The sequence below is a fragment of the Salvelinus fontinalis genome, chromosome 30 (genome assembly GCF_029448725.1).
Source record: "Salvelinus fontinalis isolate EN_2023a chromosome 30, ASM2944872v1, whole genome shotgun sequence".
NCBI classification, from domain to species: domain Eukaryota; kingdom Metazoa; phylum Chordata; class Actinopteri; order Salmoniformes; family Salmonidae; genus Salvelinus; species Salvelinus fontinalis.
Genome location: NC_074694.1, coordinates 34,401,819 through 34,421,380, shown reverse-complemented (window position 1 = coordinate 34,421,380; position 19,562 = coordinate 34,401,819). Strand labels below are relative to the sequence as shown.

The window sequence follows — 19,562 nt, the reverse complement described above, 5'->3', positions numbered from 1 at the left end:
GAGCGCGTGGTGAGGAGACAGATTCTCGCCACGCCACCTGGTAGGAGCGACCTGTCAGGTAGGACGCAATCCAAGCGTGGGCCGCGCCGGAGATGCCCAACTCGGAGAGGGTGGAGAGGAGGATCTGATGGTTCACAGTATCGAAGGCAGCCGATAGGTCTAGAAGGATGAGAGCAGAGGAGAGAGAGTTAGCTTTAGCAGTGCGGAGCGCCTCCGTGATACAGAGAAGAGCAGTCTCAGTTGAGTGACTAGTCTTGAAACCTGACTGATTTGGATCAAGAAGGTCATTCTGAGAGAGATAGCAGGAGAGCTGGCCAAGGACGGCACGTTCAAGAGTTTTGGAGAGAAAAGAAAGAAGGGATACTGGTCTGTAGTTGTTGACATCGGAGGGATCGAGTGTAGGTTTTTTCAGAAGGGGTGCAACTCTCGCTCTCTTGAAGACGGAAGGGACGTAGCCAGCGGTCAAGGATGAGTTGATGAGCGAGGTGAGGTAAGGTAGAAGGTCTCCGGAAATGGTCTGGAGAAGAGAGGAGGGGATAGGGTCAAGCGGGCAGGTTGTTGGGCGGCCGGCCGTCACAAGACGCGAGATTTCATCTGGAGAGAGAGGGGAGAAAGAGGTCAAAGCACAGGGTTGGGCAGTGTGAGCAGAACCAGCGGTGTCGTTTGACTTAGCAAACGAGGATCGGATGTCGTCGACCTTCTTTTCAAAATGGTTGACGAAGTCGTCTGCAGAGAGGGAGGAGGGGGGGAGGGGGGGAGGAGGATTCAGGGGTGAGGAGAAGGTGGCAAAGAGCTTCCTAGGGTTAGAGGCAGATGCTTGGAATTTAGAGTGGTAGAAAGTGGCTTTAGCAGCAGAGACAGAAGAGGAAAATGTAGAGAGGAGGGAGTGAAAGGATGCCAGGTCCGCAGGGAGGCGAGTTTTCCTCCTTTTCCGCTCGGCTGCCCGGAGCCCTGTTCTGTGAGCTCGCAATGAGTCGTCGAGCCACGGAGCGGGATGGGAGGACCGAGCCGGCCTGGAGGATAGGGGACATAGAGAGTCAAAGGATGCAGAAAGGGAGGAGAGGAGGGTTGAGGAGGCAGAATCAGGAGATAGGTTGGAGAAGGTTTGGGCAGAGGGAAGAGATGATAGGATGGAAGAGGAGAGAGTAGCGGGGGAGAGAGAGCGGAGGTTGGGACGGCGCGATACCATCCGAGTAGGGGCAGTGTGGGAAGTGTTGGATGAGAGCGAGAGGGAAAAGGATACAAGGTAGTGGTCGGAGACTTGGAGGGGAGTTGCAATGAGGTTAGTGGAAGAACAGCATCTAGTAAAGATGAGGTCAAGCGTATTGCCTGCCTTGTGAGTAGGGGGGGAAGGTGAGAGGGTGAGGTCAAAAGAGGAGAGGAGTGGAAAGAAGGAGGCAGAGAGGAATGAGTCAAAGGTAGACATGGGGAGGTTAAAGTCACCCAGAACTGTGAGAGGTGAGCCGTCCTCAGGAAAGGAGCTTATCAAGGCATCAAGCTCATTGATGAACTCTCCAAGGGAACCTGGAGGGCGATAAATGATAAGGATGTTAAGCTTGAAAGGGCTGGTAACTGTGACAGCATGGAATTCAAAGGAGGCGATAGACAGATGGGTAAGGGGAGAAAGAGAGAATGACCACTTGGGAGAGATGAGGATCCCGGTGCCACCACCCCGCTGACCAGAAGGTCTCGGGGTGTGCGAGAACACGTGGACAGACGAAGAGAGAGCAGTAGGAGTAGCAGTGTTATCTGTGGTGAGCCATGTTTCCGTCAGTGCCAGGAAGTCGAGGGACTGGAGGGACGCATAGGCTGAGATGAGCTCTGCCTTGTTGGCCGCAGATCGGCAGTTCCAGAGGCTACCGGAGACCTGGAACTCCACGTGGGTCGTGCGGGCTGGGACCACCAGGTTAGGGTGGGCGCGGCCACGCGGTGTGAAGCGTTTGTATGGTCTGTGCAGAGAGGAGAGAACAGGGATAGACAGACACATGGTTGACAGGCTACAGAAGAGGCTACGCTAATGCAAAGGAGATTAGAATGACAAGTGGGCTACACGTCTCGAATGTTCAGAAAGTTAAGCTTACGTTGCAAAAAAATAAAAATAAAATACAAGATCTTATTGACTAAAATGATATAGTACTGCTGGCTGGTGAAGTAGCCTGGCTAGCAGTGGCTACGTTGTTGAAATTGAAGCTGGCTAGGTAACCTCGACAATTTCACTAAGTTTCTCTAAACTACACAATTATCATGGATACAAGGACAGCAAAGACAACTAGCTAACACTACGCTAATCAAGTCGTTCCGTTGTAATGTAAGTTTCTACAGTGCTGCTATTCGGTAGAAGTTGGCTAGCTAGCAGTGTTGGCTAGGTAGGAGGACGGCAGCGCGGCAGGCGAAAAATAGCTGGCTAGCTAACCGATAATTACTCAAAGCTACACAATTATCTTAGATACAAAGATAGCAAAGAAAACTATGTAGCTAGCTAACACTACACAAGTCAAGTCGTTCCGTTGTAATGTAATCGTTTCTACAGTGCTGCTAATCGGTGGCTAGCTGGCTAGCTAGCAGGGTTGACTACGTTACGTAGCGTTACGTTAGGGCGAGAATACCTGGCTAGCGAACCTCAGCGAACCTTGATAACTACACAATTATCACCGATACAAAGACGGCTATGTAGCCAGCTAAGTAGCTAGCTAAGATCGAACAAATACAAATCAAAGATAGCAAAGACAACTGTGTAGTCAGCCAACACTACACTGATCAAGTCGTTCCGTTGTAATGCACTCGTTTCTACAATGCTGCTATTCGGTGGCAAGCTGGCTAGCTAGCAGTGTTGGCTACGTTGCGTTACGTTAGGGCGAAAATAGCTGGCTGGCGAACCTCAATAACTACACAGTTATGTTTGATGCAAAGACGGCTATGTAGCTAGCTAAGATCAAACAAATCAAACCGTTGTACTGTAATGAAAATGAAAATCAGACCGTTGTACTATAATGAAATGTAATGAAAAGTTATACTACTATTCGGTAGACGGTGGACGTTTGCTAGCTGCTGGGCAGATAGCAGTGTGGACTAACAGAGCTACAGTACACATAAAATAATATTATATACATTATGTTAAGTTAATAACACTATTTACACATTTAAATACAGCCATATTGTTTATATCATTATACACTGTGGCCAGTTTATTAGGTACACCACTCCGTTCACAATAATGGTTCGCTCCTACAGACAGTGAGTCACGTGACCGTGGCTTGCTATATAAAGCAGGCAGACAGGCATCGAGGCATTCAGTTACTGTTTGATTGAACGTTAGAATGGGGAAAATGAAAATGAATCGTCGGTGCCAGGCGCGCCATATCTCAGAAACGTCCGGCCTCTTTGGGTTTTCACGCACGACAGTGCCTAAGGTTTACCCGAGAATGGTGCGACAAACAAAAACATCCAGTCAGCGGCAGTCCTGTGAGTGAAAACAGCTTGTACATGACAGAGGTCAAAGGAAAATGGCAAGAATTGTGCAAGCTACTAGGCGGGCCACAAACCAGGCAAATAACGGCGCAGTACAACAGTGGTGTGCAGAACAACATCTCTGAATGCACAACTCATCATGGATGGGCTATTGCAGCAGACGACAACACCGGTTTCCACTCTTATCAGATAAAAACAAGAAGCGGCTCCAGTGGGCACGCGATCACCAACATTGTACAATTGTCAACACTGGACAATTGAGGAGTGGAAAAACATTGCCTGGTCCGACGAATCTCGGGTTCTTGAGGCATTATGATGAGAGTCAGGATTTGGCGTAAGTAGTCCATGGCCTCATCCTGCCTGGTGTCAATGGTACAGGCTGGTGGCAATCGTTGCGGGAAGAAGCAACATGCCTCCTAAAAGCCAACTCTTACATGCACAAAAATGCAGTATCCCTGTTTATCCATCCTTCTAGTTGTGTTGCACAGTTTGAATATGCCGAATCTGATGTGGGCAATGAAAGGGCTTCTTCAACAAAAAATTCACTACATTGTCGTTAGCGTTATCTAGCCGTTCTGGTGGAATAAAACTGCACTCTAGTAGTAAAGTTAGCCGGGCAAATTTAAATAAATGGCCCTAATGCTACAAAAAATGTAGTTCTAAAACCAAGAAAACAATATATAATCTACCTGCTCCGTCTCCTGTAGATTGACGAAACTCAGTTGAATTGAATAATATTGTAAAAATGCTAAAAAATAACTATTCAATATCTCAATATATCCTACAATGTCACCAACTCAGCAAGCTTCTAAATCCCACATGCGTAGTACTTGGTACATTTTTTGATCCTTTGCTTGGATGGACAACATGTCAGCTCATTCAGCAATATCTTTGATTAGTTGAAGGACGTCCTCCGGAATTCATCATAATTACCATGTACTGTAGGTCTATGAAAGGGGGTGAGGAGCACGAGCCACATAGGTTTTGTATTGAATTCAATGTAAGCAGAGGAGGAAGGAAAATAGCTGTCCTCCGGCTATACCGTGGTGCTACCCTAGAAGGTGCTATTGAGACTTCTGTTTTAATCAGGTATTTGGTGACGTGAATATATTTAGTATAGTTTTATCTAAAAAGGATAACTTTTTAAATGTAATTTTCAGAAATTCACTGAGTAGGATGGTCCTCGCCTTCCTCCTCAGAGGAGCCTTCACTGGTTAGCGCCTTGCCGCATTAGTTAGCCAGTTTCAAGCCGTCTCATGGAACAGAAGCGGGGGAACCAATAGCAGGGCAGTATAGGAGGGGTCTGACTTTAATAGGGTGATTATGTGACGGTGATGCCGGCCTCGTTGTAGACCTTGAACACCTTCTCGATGGCGTTGACGTACGCAGCTGTCCGCAGGTCCAGACCCAGGTTGTACTTACTGGCCGTACGCATGATTTGCTGCAGGGGGACAAAACACACAAACACTAGTTAGATACCAGTTACACTGGCAAAAGCAGTCACACACACTGACACAAACATACACAGACACATGGTGGTGTGATTGAGAGGTGCCCCGGGCCAGGGCGGGGGCATTGTCATTATCACAGTCTGTCTCATAGAGAACATATGATTCAATTCTAGGAGCTGACTCATGGGCACTAACCTCACAAACACACACAGACACACACACACGTGTACGCACGCTCACACTCTTACCCTGGCAGATCTCTCCATGGTGTAGGCCAGCCCAGAGTGAACAATGTCCTTCTCAGAAGCACCCTGCAGTGGAGAGAGGAAGGAAAGATGTGTTGTGTGTGTGTGTGTGTGTGTGTGTGTGTGTGTGTGCGTGCGTGCGTGCGTGCGTGCGTGCGTGCGTGTGTGTGTGCGTGTGTGTGTGTGTGTGTGTGCTCACAGCGACTCTGGCCTGGAAGTCAGCGGTGGGAACAACAGGGATTGGTCCTCCCTGCTTTCCAAACTTCCTCTCCAAACTCTCCTGAACGGACACTGACAGAGAGAGAGGGAGAGAGATAGAGAGAGAAATAGTTAGATGGTAATGTAGCAATGTAACCTGATCATTGATTACCATGGTCTTTTCAAGTATATCCAGTCGATCAACCTTCATCCCTGAAGTTTCATCTGGGTTCACTCACATAATTCAGATTAGTATCGTTTTCATTCAGTCGAGACCTCAACGTCAGGAAGGCGTATCTTTCTATCTGACACGTCACCTTAAATTAACCTACTGTATATACGGGGTGACCAGCGGAGATATCACCAGTTCCACTTCTTTCGCGGTCATCTTTTCAGTTATCCTTGCAGACAATTTCCAAGAGTGGACACAGTAATGTATTTCCTGCTACACCGAGGTTGTTAAAGGAAGAGGAAAAGGCTACAGAACTGAACGAACACAGATCTTCTACAGACAGAGAGGCGAGATCAGAAAGCGGACACACAGCTCCAGAGTGAGTACATATTAAAGACGTGGCTTTTTTGTAAAAGAGAATATGTTGTTAATGAGTAACCTAGATAATAAATACATGAACATTCCTCTTTATTACAGGTGGTAGTAAACAAACAATCAAAGGAAATCTAGTTGCCACGTCGAGAAATGGCAGAGGGAGAACAACTGAACAATCTGCCCCCCCTCATCCCCTACCCTGAGCAGATAGATAAGAAAATATATAAAAAAATGGTTTTGCAGGAAAATCCAGAGACTTTATATCGTGATGAAAAAAAAAGGTCTCCGTGCGACCTCATTTTCTACACAACAAATTGTTCTACATGGGAAGAGGAAATACTGAAACACTATCCTGAGGGAGAAAAGTGGGAAAAAAGATCGAAGGAATATTTCAAGCAACTGAAAACGAAGGCAGGCACTATAAATGTGTATTATACTACTGGGACAATCATGGTGCAGGATAATAGTGAGACGTTAAAGATTTTCCCAAATGATTTCCCAGTCCTGCGCGAGAGAGTGAGAAAGAGTGTCAAGAGCGTCGAGACGACAGAGCATGTCGAGGAGAAAATGGCAAAGCTTGTCATTGAGGAAAGAGGAGAGCAGAGGGAAAGAGAAAGCGAGGACATAAAAGAGGAAGACATAAAGAAGGAAATAAAGGAAGAGGTGGGAGGAGGTAAGGAGTAGCACTGAACATTCCAGGGCAGATCAGAAGAGAAACATTATTTTACAGGATGTAAAATTTGATGAACAATTATGCTAAAGCCTGCTGTTCCTCTTACCTTATTACAATAATCATTATCTTGCTTTGGTTATAGTTTAGCACTTTGCCAATGATAAAGGCACTTAAAGCAAAAAGGTGGTGGTCCCTGGGAATTTCCCCAGCAATATGTGTTTTATTTTTGTTTCAAAATGTGTGCTTGTTAGGATTTATGTTTATGCACTATAGCCTGTTAGCATATTGTTTGAAGATGAATATTGTTTTGTTACACACACACACACAAACAATACAGATGTGTGTGTGTGTAGGTGTGTAAGGACTGACCAACACAGGCCATAAAAGCTGTGGTCAGTCTGGAGAGGGGAGGGGTGCATCTCTCTAGGCCAACCAGGGAGGGTAGATCACTAGACAATACCATAATAGGAAATGTTTCAGTGTAGAATCGACAGACACAAGACGGATCTAATCTACCCAGCAACCAGATGTGGACAAAGGAAAGAACTAAGGGGCTTGCACAAGTCCGGGTGCCCCCAAAGGCGGAGCAAGAGTCTAAACCATGCTCAGCCTCTACTGTGATAGGCCAACAGGCGCGTTGGAACTAAGTCATCACGGTATAAGAACAGCTGTTTACGTACTTCCTACCAGTTCCCTGTTTACCCTGCGAAGTGATACAGCGAACCCGTATATACGAAAATTGCATTTGCCATTCATTGTTTGTGTAACAGGGTTTTATTGGTGATTCCCCTTGCCACTTTTTTGTTAAGCCAATGGGTTTTTGGTTTTAGTTTTGTCTTGCCTTCACCTACTCAACATGGCATCTTATTGGCTGGTTTGCGTAGCTTGCTTACGAGGGATGATGTTTCAGTTAGAATCGTCTCAGTGAACAAGCACCAAACCAGTGGTAAGTTGTTGGTTGCAAAGCACTTTACATCAAAAGTGATTTTTATACTCCCAAGTGATGATTTAAATGTACAATTTAGATAAATTTGTTTGTAAATGTTATTCGAATATCACACATAAGATGCAGTGTTTTTTGGAGAATATTGGTTGTGCATTTTGGTTATAAAGAATTCCCGCCAGTACTAGCTAGCAACTTACTGTGTCTGGTGGGGGGGGTTCATATATTTTGTACAGTGCGTGAGTGCAGAGTTGGATGGTGAGCCGTGCATTGCATGACGTGCAGGTTTACTGTTCCTATCAGGTACATTGTTAAAGATATTATATTGTATATTGTAATTGTATTATTTTGGTAACTACACCCCAGTGAAGAAGCACCAAACCAGCGCGCGTGAGTGCAGAGTTGGATGGTGAGCCGTGCATTGCATGACGTGCAATTTTGTGCTGTTCCTATCAGAATAAATCTCCATGACTGGTGCTACACGTTGGAGTTCGTGTCGAGGTTTGATTGTACACAACGAAAGCCGAGTACTGTTACATTTGCGGTAATTAAACATAATTAAAGAAAGTTAGTAGACCTTGCTTTTTATTTATCCTGATACCGGATGTGTTACACGCAGCGTTCACATGCTCTAAAATGTATCAAGATTTTTGAAACGCAATTCTAATAAAGTTTGATTTAACAAGTGTCAGGAGTCAGGACGTACTATATATACAGTACCCTGCCCCCATATCCCAATTTTTGCCACCTGTAAGTGAGAAACCTACATGCCAAGCAGTGGCGTGCCGTGGGCCTGGGGCCTGGGCCTTCAGTGAGGTACTACACAGTCCCACCCGAATTAATCCACCTCTTATTACCATCATTATGATGCCACGGCTCTAGACACTATACATTTAGACAGAAACACAGTATAACCAGGCGTTGCGTCACCTTGAAATTGACAAATTGACATTTTTGGGTAAACAGTGTTTACCCAAAAACATGACACAATCAATGAGTCTTTTCAATATTTCCCTTCACCTTTTCATTGTGCAGCTCCGTTGCCCTGCGCGCTTGTTCTTTGAGCTGTAGATCCACTCCGGTGTCCCCAAAAGTTTTCATAAGCACCATTGCTTGTTAGTGCCCAGCCGTACTTTGGTGTCTCGTTGCTGCCTTGGTTAGACAACTCAAGTTTGCAAAGCCAGTGTGGCTCCAAACACCAAATCGATCACTTGCAAATAATAGGCATTCCCAGCAGTACAGTTTGCAGTGCTTCTCGGAGCCAAGGAGCCTGTGAGCCATTGACAGCGCTCGTAGTTGAAACTTTGAAAGTGGCGAGCGAACGAAGCCCTTTCCCGCCTGTGACAGGCTTTGTGGCGTCGGGCGACCTCTCCTTACAATGTCTAACTTTTCTTGAAAAGTTCGTCTTGAGAATGGCGTTATAATTATATCCTCGACCAAATCGATATCTTCTCCTCCTCCATTGTGGGTTGAAAAAACAGCTTAGTAGTACGCAAATTAATTTGTTTATCAAATTCAGTTTCCTAGATCTCCATAGGACCTGCCTCTCAATGTTGGTAATCCAATCAAAAGACGTGCACGCACTACGCCTGCTAGCTGGCTCCTGTGTAACACTGTACAATAGCCAACTCTAAAGCTGATTGGTTGACACTAAATTTTCATTTCCATTCACTATAAGCTACAAGCGCCCGCACTGTTGATTCTGAAGGCCTGAGGGCAGATTTTAGACCCCTGGAAACACATGATGGCTGAATATGATTGGATAAAAGATCTAACATAAAGACCAGCCCTCCAAATCTCAACCTGGGGCTGGAAGCAGTGCAACCAAGAGGAAAGCTATGAAATGAAGAGTATAACTCTTACTCTGGGGAATAATTTAATACATATTTGTGGGAAAATATATTTAAAAAAAAATTATATTCTGATGATGTTTAGGCCAGCAGAGAAGGCCTTGCAGGCCCTGACGGCCCACCACTGATGCCAAGTATTGACTGTGTATTGTGTTCCCTATGGTTAAAGAACAGAGCAGAAGCGCTGAACTCTCTGTTCAGAACTCAGACCTACCTAACTACAGGTTATGGAACCTTTGCTCTTTTAGTATTTTAGTATCACTTCTATGTCAAAGATAATGCAACAAAAACACTTTAGTAAATTCTACAGTAATGTCGCCAAAACGACAACAGTAAAAACGACGGTATACCACAGTCCGCAAACACACTACAGTAATTAATATAGTGTATATATACACACACTACTCTTTTTTTTACACAGTACTCCAGTATACTGCAGTAAATACTACAATATTCACAGCCGGCCACGACCGGGAGACCCATGAGGCAGCGCACAATTGGCCCATCATCGTCTGGGTTAGGGGAGGATTTGGGTTAGGGTTAGGGGAGGTACAGCTATTGTTGATGCTAAGCAAACTGCCAGGATCAATTATATCTACTATAATCAACAAAGATTTGTTAACTACACCCACACCGCATTTACGGGGATGGCTGAACAATTGGATGCCACCTCTCGAACCGCTAGACAAAATAGGCTAGTACTAGACATGATTCTGGCCAACCAGGGAGGTGTTTGTACAATGTTTGGAGAACAATGTTGCACGTTTATCCCTAACAATACCAGTCCGGATGGGAGCATTTCAAAAGCTCTGAGCGGGTTGGAAAAGTTATCTGTGGAGATGAAGGGTCTTGCCGGTGTGGAGGGGTGGGGGGGGGGGGGGGGCTGTTCTCCTGGCTGGCTGGTTTGGGGAGTACACTGCATTGATGGTTACTGGATTTCTGACCCTAATAGTTGTATTTCTTATATTAATGTGCTGTGCTGCATGTATTATCCCCTGTTTGAGGAAATCTTTTACAGATGTTGCGCATGCTGCAGTTATGATGCCACTGCTTGCTCCCGGGGGGGATGCTGAGACTGCCTTGACAGAGGATGATCCATGGTTTGCTAAAAAGAATAAAAATAAAAATTGCTTATTTTTTGTTTAATTCATTGCTTTTTGTTTCACAATATATCCTTGTAATCTTTTACCCTGTATGTTATCCTACCTTATGTCAAGGTTTAAATTTCCTGGGTGGGAGGTAGCCAGCCTAGTACCTGAAAGGTGTAGCAGGGTGAACTAGATGGTTTTTATTCTTTATACAATAAAGGTGTGTTTCTTTTAATCTTTGTATTCTGAGTTTGGTGTAAAAAGGGTGTCAAAAGGAGGAGTCGAAATGCAATTTAGCGTATATCATTTGTTGATTTTTTTTTCTTTGTTGATTAAAAAATAAAAATAATAATAATAATAAAAATAATAAATTATTTAATAATAAACTTTTTATTATTTTCATGAAATGCTATTAACATATTACTATGTTGGGACCGCTGAAATAAAGGATAATGAGTGACACCCTTGTGGGTGTCAAAAGGGGGAATCAAAAACTCCAGTTTATATATATGTTAATCAACAAAGGGACGTGCATCACTTCATGTATTCACAAAATAAAGGTTTAAAGTTCCTGGGTTCATCAGCAACCTAGTATATCGGATGTTGTAGTTACACCCCACAGGGGTGTAAAAAGGGGGATTGTGAGGTTCTGAGTTATACACTATAGCCCTTACCATATCATATGTGATGGAATATTATTTGCTGTTGGCTTGTGTGGATGTATGTGTTATGCAACATAGCTGACTTGAGACATTGTTAACAGTTTCAGGGCCATGGGCCTTTCTCATGATGGAAAAATACAGAATAACATGAAGACAGGAACTGTGCAATGAGTTGGGGGGGCACATTCAGCACGTAGTGTTGCGAGAACAAACGGTCTTTTGTTAGATAACAGGAGCCAGGTGCCTGATAACTGTATATTCTACACAACTACAACGACTGACCGCTGGAGCGCCTGGGGGCTGGCACCAGCTCGTGCGCCAACAATCAACGATAGGCTGGGTGAGTCTGAACCACGCCCAGTCTCTACTCTGTGACAGGCCGGCTCGGAAGCAGGAACTACCTCTGTCAGAGTATATTATAATATCTTTGTCAGGAACAAGTCAGTTCCCTGTTCTACCCTGCGGGGTGGTACAGTGAACCCGTATATACGAAAATTGCATTTTCCATTTATCGCTTGAGTTTAATAAAAATACTTTAAGTATATTCGGTGACTCTGAATCACATTTTGTCCTGAAACCAGATTTGAATTGACGCAAATCCCTTATAGTATGTTATGCCAGGTTTGATAAACTAGTAGGTTAATTAATTACACATACTAACAGATACAAGCAGTAATCATTTTGGTTGTGAAGTGCATTATCCAAAAGCTTTGTCCTTTCTTAATAACAAAATGCAGTTCATCACTTGGCTGTTTATTCTATCACCCTGTCACAGTCAACCCCAGCTCATAAGATGAGGAAGTACATTGTTTATGAGCATTGCCTGCTGCAGTTGTTCGAGAGATGTCCAGTTTGCAGCCAAACATGCAACATAGAGAAGACCAGCAAGTGAACCCTCAGCATCACGCAGACATGCCTTCGCTGTGAGCATTCCTATAAATGGAACAGGGAGGACACTTGAATCAGGTTGGTGACATTTGACCTGGTCAAAGGTCAAAACAGTTTTGAGTTTTGTTCCAATTTACCTTCATGATTGTTATGGGAATATGGTTCTCAATGTTCTTAAACTGAGCTTCAATTAAACTACTCAGTCTGCAACCCAGAGTTTGTAAGATTCTGGTTGAATGAAACAGACAGAGTCCCAGCTTACAATAGTCAAAATGTTTATTCACGAGAGCTCTAAAGTCATACAATGGACATTTGGTTATATACCTCACATTTGGTCATAACTGCCCCTCCTCTTCTCCTAACACTGTCAATACTATTTACCAGTCTTCTCCAAATGGTCATTGCTTATCATATCCTGCAACATGTTACATAATCTACTGCAAGCCTAACAGTTTCTCCCCTCCCTGGGTGGGGAGACCTCCTTCCTGTTATCAGTTTCACAGTGGTCACAAGTTGTCTGTTGACAGTTCCTCCTCTTCTCCTATGCTCACACTGTCTCGCCTACATTGCTAAATAGTAAAGTCTTAACTTGTCCAAAGCACACACATTAAAGAATTCTAGTCTTATGATTCAAATACATTTCCCTCCACTATACAGTGACAGGGTGGAATACATTTAGTCATTATCTTAACATCACCTTAAACATATAAATCATATACATTTCTATATCAATAATCTAGCCTGGTGTCATGCCCTGGCCTTAGTATTCTTTGTTTTTCTTTATTATTTTAGTTAGGTCAGGGTGTGACATGGGGAATGTTTGTGTTTTGTTGGTTTTGGGTGATTATATGGTAAAGGGGGTGTTGGGTGTAGTGTATGGGTTTGTGTTGAGTGCATGTGTCTAGCGTTGTCTATGTTGGTTTAGTTGTCTAGGAGAGTCTATGGTTGCCTGAATGAGTTCCCAATTAGAGACAGCTGATTTCTGTTGTCTCTGATTGGGAGCCATATTTAGGGTAGCCATAGGCTTTCATGTGATGTGGGTAATTGTCTATGTTAGACGTTTGTAGCCTGTGTGTGCACTTCGTTATTAGCTTCACGATCGTTTTCTTGTTTTGTTTAGTGTGTAAGTGTTTTTGTTTCGTTTTGCCTTCATATTCATTAAAAGGAATATGGCTTACTTTCCTACTGCTGCGTTTTGGTCCGTCAATCCTCCACACGATCGTGACAGAATTACCCACCAATACAGGACCAAGCGGCATGTAAAGCGGCAACAGGACCCACCTACACAGGATTCTTGGACATGGGAGGAGATACTGGATGGTAAGGGGCCGTGGGCACAACCGGGAGAATATCGCCTTTCTTGTGAAGAGCTGGAGGCAGCTAAAGCCGAGAGGAGGCGATATGAGGAGGCAGCACGGAGACAAGGCTGGAAGCCCGTGAGTACAACCCAAAAAATTCTTGGGGGGGGGCCTTAAAGGGAGTGTGGCGAAGTCAGGTAGGAAACCTGCGCCTACTCCCTGTACTTACCGTGGAGAGCGAGAGTACGGGCAGACACCGTGTTACGCAGTAGAGCGCACGGTGTCTCCTGTACACGTGCATAGCCCGGTTCGGTACATTTCAGCTCCACGTATTGGCCGGGCTAGACTGAGCGTTGAGCCGTATGTCATGAAGCCGGCCCAACGCATCTGGTCACCAGTGCGTCTCCTCGGGCCAGCGTACATGGCACCAGCCTTACGCATGGTGTCCCCGGTTCGCCTACATAGGCCGGTGTGGGTTATTCCACCTCCCCGCACTGGTCAGGCGACGGGGAGCATACAACCAGGTAAGGTTGGGCAGGCTCGGCGCTCAAGGGAGCCAGTACGCATGCACGGTCCGGTATTTCCGGCGCCACCTCCCCGCCCCTACCCAGTACCACCAGTGCCTCCTCCACGCATTGGCCCTATGGTGCGTGTCTCCAGCCCTTTACCACCAGTGCATAAACCACGCACCAAGCCTCCTGTGTGTCCCCAGAGTCCTGTGCGTCCTGTTGCTGCTCCCCGCACTAGCCCTGAGATGCGTGTCCCCAGTCCGGTACCACCAGTTCCGGCACCACGCACTAGGCCTAATGTGCGCCCCCAGGGTCCAGTATGCCCTGTTCCTGCTCCCCGCACTAGCCCTGAGATGCGTGTCCCCAGCCCGGTACCACCAGTTCCGGCACCACGCACCAGGCCTACAGTGCGCCTCAGCCGGCAAGAGTCTGTCGTCTGCACAGCGATGCCTGAGCCATCCGTCTACCCAGCGCCATCTGAGCCATCCGTCTACCCAGCGCCACCTGAGCCATCCGTCTACCCAGCGCCACCTGAGCCATCCGTCTACCCAGCGCCACCTGAGCCATCCGTCTACCCAGCGCCATCTGAGCCATCCGTCTACCCAGCGCCATCTGAGCCATCCGTATGCCCCGAGCCATTAGAGCCGCCCGTCTGTCCCGAGCCGTCAGAGCCATTCGTCAGACAGGATCTGCCAGAGCCGCCAACCAGACAGGATCTGCCAGAGCCGCCAACCAGCCATGAGCAGCCAGATCCGCCAACCAGCCATGAGCAGCCAGATCCGTCAGCCAGCCATGAGCAGCCAGATCCGTCAGCCAGCCATGAGCAGCCAGATCCGTCAGCCAGCCATGAGCAGCCAGATCCGTCAGCCAGCCATGAGCAGCCAGATCCGTCAGCCAGCCATGAGCAGCCAGATCCGTCAGCCAGCCATGAGCAGCCAGATCCGTCAGCCAGCCATGAGCAGCCAGATCCGTCAGCCAGCCATGAGCAGCCAGATCCGTCAGCCAGCCATGAGCAGCCAGATCCGTCAGCCAGCCATGAGCAGCCAGATCCGTCAGCCAGCCATGAGCAGCCAGATCCGTCAGCCAGCCATGAGCAGCCAGATCCGTCAGCCAGCCATGAGCAGCCAGATCCGTCAGCCAGCCATGAGCAGCCAGATCCGTCAGCCAGCCATGAGCAGCCAGATCCGTCAGCCAGCCATGAGCAGCCAGATCCGTCAGCCAGCCATGGGCCGTCCCTCAGTCCGGAGCTGCAGTCCCTCAGTCCGGAGCTGCCCCTTAATTCAGTGGGGTTAATGTGGAGGGGGGTCATTTGGAGGAAGCTAAGGAGGCGGTTAGTGACTGTGGTGGGGTGGGGACCACGACCAGTGCCGGAGCCGCCACCGTGGAAGGAAGCCCACCCAGACCCTCCCCTAGACTGTGTAATGGTGCGCCCGGAGTTCGCACCTTAAGGGGGGGGTTATGTCATGCCCTGGCCTTAGTATTCTTTGTTTTTCTTTATTATTTTAGTTAGGTCAGGGTGTGACATGGGGAATGTTTGTGTTTTGTTGGTTTTGGGTGATTATATGGTAAAGGGGGTGTTGGGTGTAGTGTATGGGTTTGTGTTGAGTGCATGTGTCTAGCGTTGTCTATGTTGGTTTAGTTGTCTAGGAGAGTCTATGGTTGCCTGAATGCGTTCCCAATTAGAGACAGCTGATTTCTGTTGTCTCTGATTGGGAGCCATATTTAGGGTAGCCATAGGCTTTCATGTGATGTGGGTAATTGTCTATGTTAGACGTTTGTAGCCTGTGTGTGCACTTCGTTATTAGCTTCACGATCGTTTTCTTGTTTTGTTTAGTGTGTAAGTGTTTTTGTTTCGTTTTGCCTTCATATTCATTAAAAGGAATATGGCTTACTTTCCTACTGCTGCGTTTTGGTCCGTCAATCCTCCACACGATCGTGACACCTGGTCTAACCAGCCTGATTGCTACGTTTCCCATTATAATTTCTCTTCACATATCATGATACCTGACGTGAAAAGAAAGGTGAATGCAAGGATCAGATTAGTTCCACCAGGCTAATCATAAACACCATTGATAATGTAATCAGTGCTCTTTGTGTGTGTTTGTTTGTGTGTGAACGACCAGTATCTTGGATCAGGGGCCAGAAGCTTATCTATTCTGCAATGCCCATCAATAGGGCGCTGGCAAAGACCTTACCTCCAGTCTCATCTCTTGCCTGCTCACCAATGGTCGTCAATGGGGAGACCATCGACGACCATTGTGACCGTTTGTAGAGATCTATAGTACAGTCACAATCAGGTTACACACACACACACACACACATACATACATGCGCAGGCATGCCCGTACACACACATGCACGCGCTGTCTACACTCTCACAAAAAGGCTATAATTTAGTATAATGGTACATTTTTGTCCCCAATATTTTGATTATAAAGGTACAACCATTACACTCAAACATCACACCGATCATTAGCATATTTCACAGCATGCTATGACACAGGTAGATTCAATATGCGTTTTTGCATATGCACATTGATTGATTGATCTTATGCTACACAAAGATAAATAACACATTTTTCAAAGCTAATCCAATCTGTTTGTAGTTGGACTATGTTACTGAGATGGTTGTTCCAGTTTAGATGGTTTAGGAAGTCTCATTTATAGTTTCTACCTATCTTGGCAGTCCTTTTAAATGTAGGTTACAGGTGATTTAAAGCGCACATTTTTGACTTTCTGAACTGTCCGGATTCCAGCTACATACAGTGCCTTCGGAAAGTATTCAGATGCCTTGACTTTTTCCACATTTTGTTAGGTTACAGATTTATTCTAAAATTGATTCAAAAAAAATATGAATCTACACACAATACCCTATAATGACAAAGCAAAAACTGTTTTTAGAATTTTTTTCACATTTATCTTAGTATTCAGAACCTTCACTCAGTACTTTGTTGAAGCACCTTTAGCAGGGATTTCAGCCTGGAGTCTTCTTGGGTATGATGCCACAAGCTTGGCACACCTGTATTTGGGGAGTTTCTCCCATTCTTCTCTACAGATCCTCTCAAGCTCTGTCAGATTGGATGGGGAGCATCACTGCACAGCTATTTTCAGGTTTCTCCAGAGACGTTCGACTGGGTTCAAGTCTAGGCTCTGGCTGGGCCACTCAAGTACATTCAGAGACTTGTCCTGAAGCCTCTCCTGAGATGTTCAACTGGGTTCAAGTCTAGGCTCTGGCTGGGCCACTCAAGGACATTCAGAGACTTGTCCTGAAGCCACTACTGTGTTGTCTTGGCTGTGTGCTTAGGGTCGTTGTCCTGTTGGAAGGTGAAACTTCCTGAGGTCCTGAGGTCTCAGGTCCTGAGCGCTCTGTAGCAGGTTTTCGTTAAAGATCTCTCTGTACTTTGCTCTGTTCATCTTTCCCTTGATCCTGACTAGTCTCCTAGTCCATGCTGCTGAAAAACATCCCCACAGCATGATGCTGCCACCACCATGCTTCACCGTAGCGATGGTGCCAGGTTTCCTCCAGACTGTGACGCTTGGCATTCTGGCCAAAGAGTTCAATTTTGGTTTCATCAGACCAGAGAATGTTGTTTCTCATTGTGAGAGTCTTTAGGTGCCTTTTGGCAAACTCCAAGCAGGCTGTCATGTGCCTTTCACAGAGGAGTGGCTTCTGTCTGGCCACTCTACCATAAAGGCCTGATTGGTGGAGTGCTACAGAGATGGTTGTCCTTCTGGAAGGTTCTAACATCTCCACAGAGGAACTTTAGAGTTCTGTCAGTGACTATCAGGTTCTTAGTAACCTCCCTGAGGTTCTGTCTATTTTTTTAAAACTTTTTTTAAATTCTAAAAACCTGTTTTTGCTTTATCATTATAGGGTATTGTGTGTAGATTGCTGAGTATTGTTTTCATTTAATCCATTTTAGAATAAGGCTGTAACGTAACAAAATGTGGAAAAAGTCAAGGGGTCTAAATACTTTCCGAAGGCACTGTATTATTTTCCAAGCCAGCATAATGTGACTTGCCTGATATGGCCTGCAAACCAGGAGTTTCAGACCACTGTGTTACTATAAAACTCGGCTGTTAAAGTGTGGCCTTATGATTTATATAATATATTGTCACAGAGTTTAATTTCAATGACAATATTCACTTAGGCAATCACTTATAATATCATTGGGTGTTTACATCAGTCCTATTTCACACATGTACAAGTGTGTATTATATGCATGTGAATTGGATATTCGTTTTTTTTCTTCATATCCCACTCAGTGAGTGGGGTCATGGCCATGCATCAGCCATCATTAGCAATTAGGGTTATGTGCCTTGCTCAAGGGCACAACCACAGATGTTTTTCAATCAGTCGGCTTGGGATTCAAACCAGACACCTTTTAGTCACTGGTCCGATGCTCTTAACCACTAGGCTACCTGCCACCCACACTTGCTGAAGGCTACAGGATTGGAAGCCATTGAATGTAACAACCATGTCTCTGTCACTAGCAAACACGGGTGGTACTGGTAACTCTAAAATTCACTTGAAAGGCTCCCTGGGAAATATCTAAATAAGGCTTTACACCTTACAGTGTTAAAACAACACCCCCAAAACGTTTTCAAGGAGCATTTCTGCCACTTAAAAAGAGCAAACTAAAGGTACTCTTTTGTACCTGTACTATCTTGTCCCCCAAGGTCTACTTGGATCTTTATTTAAAGATGTCCTCCAGTGATTTTGTAACTTTTTTTTCCTGTTGAAAAGTGATATCCCAAGTATAAATACAGTAAAGTACACACACTAAATAGGTTTCAGCAAAATAGTTTTTTTTTTGTTGACAGCTGCTAACTTCAAGGAGTAGGGCATTCAAGGAGTTGGTCTGATGGGAAGTCGTGATGTCGTAGGGCTCCACCTTGCTTGATGAACCCTAGAGGAGCAATAGAGAACAAAAGAGGAATGTCATGTCATGACCTACTTGGATCACCTATTGAGATGTGCCTTTAAGTAAATTAGGTGTTAAATGAGGTGAAAAGGAGGCTGGAGCGCCACTTTAAGGTACGGGTACAATAATGTACTTATAATTTAAAGTACAAAGAACGTACCTTACAGGGTACCACTATAGTGACAAGCATAGTCTAACTCACTTCATACTCTTACGTTCTGTTACGTTGAAACAGAGTGAAATCAATCTGATACAGCATATTACATATAATCCAAATGGCAAGTCTATTGGCTCAAATTCATGCATGACTGTGTCTCAATCACTTGTAGACACAAACAAGCACACAAACACAGGTTATCTCCCTGCCTATTATATCATGGAAGGTCAATCAATCAATCAATTTTATTTTATATAGCCCTTCGTACATCAGATAATATCTCGAAGTGCTGTACAGAAACCCAGCCTAAAACCCCAAACAGCTAGAATGCAGGTGTAGAAGCACCTGCATTCGGTGATTTAGGTGGCCCTAAATCTCTTAAGATTCATGTTCACACACCATGCCAACCTCTGGGCGCGCATACAGAGCCAACCTTTGTACACCTGTGCCAGCTGGGCAACTCATCTACAGGGTTTGGATCCAGCAGGAAGGACAGGCACTAACAACCATCTTGGCTGACTGTTGGTAGCAGTCCTTCTCTGTACCACCCCACAGTATTTAGGTATGATTAGGTGCCTGTTACTGCTGTAAACACAGTTTTACCCTGATAGTGCTGTTAGCTCTGAGATTACCCCTCAGCCTCTGCTGGGTAGGACCGTT

General features: G+C 45.4%; 1 protein-coding gene and 1 long non-coding RNA gene across 2 annotated transcripts; one reads left to right on the top strand and one right to left on the bottom strand.

The window, feature by feature from the left end:
• Positions 1-3,036: 3,036 nt before the first annotated feature.
• LOC129829085 (glutamate dehydrogenase, mitochondrial-like) lies at positions 3,037-5,593 on the bottom strand. The gene is made up of 3 exons (XM_055890568.1): positions 5,364-5,593; positions 5,168-5,230; positions 3,037-4,909 (listed from the first exon to the last, which is right to left on the bottom strand). Exons 1-3 carry the CDS (start codon positions 5,571-5,573, stop codon positions 4,790-4,792), a joined length of 393 nt encoding a protein of 130 aa, XP_055746543.1. The 5' UTR covers positions 5,574-5,593; the 3' UTR covers positions 3,037-4,789.
• Positions 5,594-5,723: 130 nt separating this feature from the next.
• On the top strand, positions 5,724-8,092 carry LOC129829086 (uncharacterized). Its single transcript, XR_008755335.1, has 2 exons — positions 5,724-5,913; positions 6,012-8,092. It is a non-coding gene; the product is annotated as an uncharacterized LOC129829086 (long non-coding RNA).
• The last annotated feature ends 11,470 nt before the right edge of the window (positions 8,093-19,562 follow it).

Bases quoted from the DNA above. Each gene is read 5' to 3' on its own strand.
- LOC129829085 (XM_055890568.1), bottom strand. From the start codon at position 5,573: ATGAAGGTTGATCGACTGGATATACTTGAAAAGACCATGGTAATCAAT. The intron at 5,231-5,363 runs GTGAGCACACAC...TCTCCACTGCAG, and splicing joins ACTTCCAGGCCAGAGTCGCT to GGTGCTTCTGAGAAGGACAT. The intron at 4,910-5,167 runs GTAAGAGTGTGA...GTCCCCCTGCAG, and splicing joins CCATGGAGAGATCTGCCAGG to CAAATCATGCGTACGGCCAG.